This window comes from Nicotiana sylvestris, chromosome 5 (genome assembly GCF_000393655.2).
Source record: "Nicotiana sylvestris chromosome 5, ASM39365v2, whole genome shotgun sequence".
NCBI classification, from domain to species: Eukaryota; Viridiplantae; Streptophyta; class Magnoliopsida; order Solanales; family Solanaceae; genus Nicotiana; species Nicotiana sylvestris.
In genome coordinates, this window is record NC_091061.1 from 35,145,705 (window position 1) to 35,148,673 (window position 2,969).

Genomic DNA, 2,969 nt, shown 5'->3' on the forward strand with positions numbered 1-2,969 from the left:
CGGTACATGCATTATGAGTTCTTGGTAATGTCATTAGGGTTGAAAAATACCCCAGAAGCTTTTATGGATTTGATGAACCGAGTGTTCAGGCCTTACTTGGATTAGTTCGTGATAGTCTTCATTGATGATATTTTGATCTATTTCCGTAGCTGGGAGGAGCACGAGCAACATCTTAGAGTGGTTTTTCAGACTTTGAGGGATAGTAGTTGTATGCTATGTTTTCAAAGTGTAAGTTCTGGCTGAGTTCAGTTGCATTCCTGGGTCATGTTGTATTAGCAGAGGGTATTCAGGTTGATCCGAAGAAGATTGAGGCAGTCAAGAACTGGCCTACACCAGTATTAGCTATAGAGATCCAGAGTTTCTTGGGATTGGCAGGCTACTATCGTCGGTTTGTGGAGGGGTTTTCATCTATCGCAACCCTGATGACCAGGTTGGCCCAGACTGGTGCCCATTTCATAAGGTCGGATGAGTGTGAGGCGAGCTTTTAGAAGCTCAAGATAGCTCTGACTCCGACACCGGTGTTGGTTTTTCCCACAGGTTCAGGGCCTTATACAGTTTATTGTGATGCATCTTGTACTAGACTTGGTGCGGTGTTGATCCAGGATGGCAAGGTCATCTCCTATGCTTTGCGACAGTTGAAGATTCATGAGAAGAACTATCCTGTTCATGATTTGGGGTTAGCAACCATTGTTCACGCATTGAAGATTTGGAGGCTTTATTTGTATGGTATGGCATGTGAGGTGTTCACGGATCACAAGAGTTTGCAGTATTTGTTCAAGTAGAAGGAGCTAAATTTGAGGTAGAGAAGGTGGTTGGAGCCATTAAAGGACTATGATATCACCATATTATATCATCCGGAAAAGGCCAATGTGGTGGCCGATGCTTTGAGTAGGAAGTTAGCCAGTATGAGTAGTCTTGCTTATATTCCAGTTAGTGAGAGACCGCTTGCTTTGGATGTCCAGGCTTTTGCTAATTAGTTCGTGAGATTGGATGTTTCTGAGCCCAGTCATGTGTTAGATTGCATAGTCGCTCGTTCTTCTTTATTGGAGCGTATCCGATATTGGTAGTATAATGATTCTCATTTCTGTGTCCTCAGAGACACGGTGCAGCATAGAGGTTCTAAGCAGGTCACCTTAGGAGACAATGGAGTTTTGAGGTTGCAGGGTCGAGTTTGTGTGCCTAATATGGATGGGCTTCGATAGTTGATTTTAGAGGAGGCCCATAGTTCCCAGTACTCTATTCATCCGGGCGCCGCTAAGATGTATCAAGATTTGCGGCAGCATTATTGGTGGAGAAGAATGAAGAAGGATATCATTGCATATGTTGCTCGGTGTTTGAACTGTTAGCAGGTTAAGTATAAGCATCAAAGGCCCGGTGGTTTGTTCCCGAAGATTGAGATTCCTGAGTGAAAGTGGGAACGCATCACTATGGACTTCGTTGTTGGACTACCACAAACTCAGAGGAAGTTTGACACAGTGTGGGTTATTGTTGATAGGCTGACCAAGTCAGCATATTTCATTCCTGTGGCAGTCTCCTATTCTTCTGAGAGGTTAGCTGAGATCTATATCCGGGAGATAGTTCGTCTTCATGGTGTGCCCGTGTCTATCATTTCGGACCGAGGTACGCCGTTTACCTCCCATTTTTGGAGATCAGTTCAGCGAGAGTTGGGCACACGGGTTGATTTGAGCATAGCGTTTCATCCTCAGACAGACGGGCAGTCTGAACGGACCATTCAGATTTTGGAGAATATGCTCCGAGCTTGTGTCATTGACTTTGGAGGCTCGTGGGATCAGTTTTTGCCTTTAGTAAAGTTTGCCTACAACAAAAACTACCCGTCGAGTATCCAGATGGCTCCTTATGAGGTTTTGTATGGTAGGCGGTGTCGGTCGCCGGTTGGATGGTTCAAGCCGGGGGAGGCTCGGTTGTTGGGTACGGATCTGGTTCAGGATGCCTTGGACAAGGTTAGGATTATTCAGGATAGGCTTCGTATAGCTCAGTCCATGTAGAAGAGTTATGCCGACCGCAAGGTTCATGATTTGGCATTCCTGATCGGTGAGCGGGTATTGCTTCGAGTGTCGACTATGAAGGGTGTGATGAAATTTGGGAAAAAGGGGAAGCTTAGATAGGTTCATTGGCCCGTTTGAGATTCTTGATCGAGTGGGAGAGGTGGCTTATAGACTTGCATTGCCGCCGAGCTTATTAGCCGTGTATCCAGTGTTTCATGTATCCATGCTTCGGAAGTATCACATCGATCCATCCCACGTGTTAGATTTCAGCACTGTCCAGTTGGACAAGGACTTGTCCTATGAGGAGGAGCCGGTAGCTATATTAGACCGGCAGGTTCGTTAGTTGAGATCGAAGAGCTTTCCATCTGTTCGTGTTCAGTGGAGGGGTCAGCCTGCTGAGGCATCGACCTGGGAGTCCGAGTCTGATATGCGGAGCCTTTATCCCCATCTTTTCCCCGACTCAGGTACTTCCTTCTTATGTCCGTTTGAGGACGAACAATTGTTTTATAGGTGGAGAATGTGATGACACAAAGGGGTCATCACTTGTTTTAGAAATAAATTCTACATTCCGAGGCCTTAAAACCCATTTTTGGCATCACCTCGATTTGCGTGTGCAGTACGGGCGCGTAATCGGAAAGCAATTATGTGAAAATCTGTGAAAAATGATGAATTTTGACTTTAAAATGGATTTAAGTTGACTTCGGTCAATATTTTGGGTAATCGGACTCGGACCTGTGATTTGACGGTCCCGGAGGGTCCGTAGGAAAATATGGTACTTGGGCATATGCTCTGAATCGAATTCCGAGGTCCCAAGCCTGAGAAATGAATTTTTAAAGAAAATTATTTTTTAGAATTATTTATAAGTTTTGAAAATGACATGTGTTTAAAACTTGATGGTATTGGGCCCGCATTTTGGTTCCGGTTCCCGGTACAGGTCTTATATGTGATTTAAGATAAGTCTAT

At 44.9% G+C, this 2,969-nt stretch overlaps 1 protein-coding gene across 1 annotated transcript; it reads left to right on the forward strand.

Moving 5' to 3' along the window:
• Positions 1-215: 215 nt before the first annotated feature.
• LOC138868502 (uncharacterized mitochondrial protein AtMg00860-like) lies at positions 216-1,202 on the forward strand. The gene is made up of 3 exons (XM_070146057.1): positions 216-430; positions 581-676; positions 1,097-1,202. The coding sequence occupies exons 1-3, from the start codon at positions 216-218 to the stop codon at positions 1,200-1,202; spliced, it is 417 nt and encodes a 138-aa protein (XP_070002158.1).
• The last annotated feature ends 1,767 nt before the right edge of the window (positions 1,203-2,969 follow it).

Excerpts from the sequence above, each read along its gene's own strand:
- LOC138868502 (XM_070146057.1), top strand. The coding sequence starts at position 216 with ATGTTTTCAAAGTGTAAGTTCTGGCTGAGTTCAGTTGCATTCCTGGGT. Across the intron at positions 431-580 it reads ATCGCAACCCTGATGACCAG|ACTTGGTGCGGTGTTGATCC; the intron begins GTTGGCCCAGAC and ends ATCTTGTACTAG. Across the intron at positions 677-1,096 it reads TATCCTGTTCATGATTTGGG|AGACACGGTGCAGCATAGAG; the intron begins GTTAGCAACCAT and ends CTGTGTCCTCAG.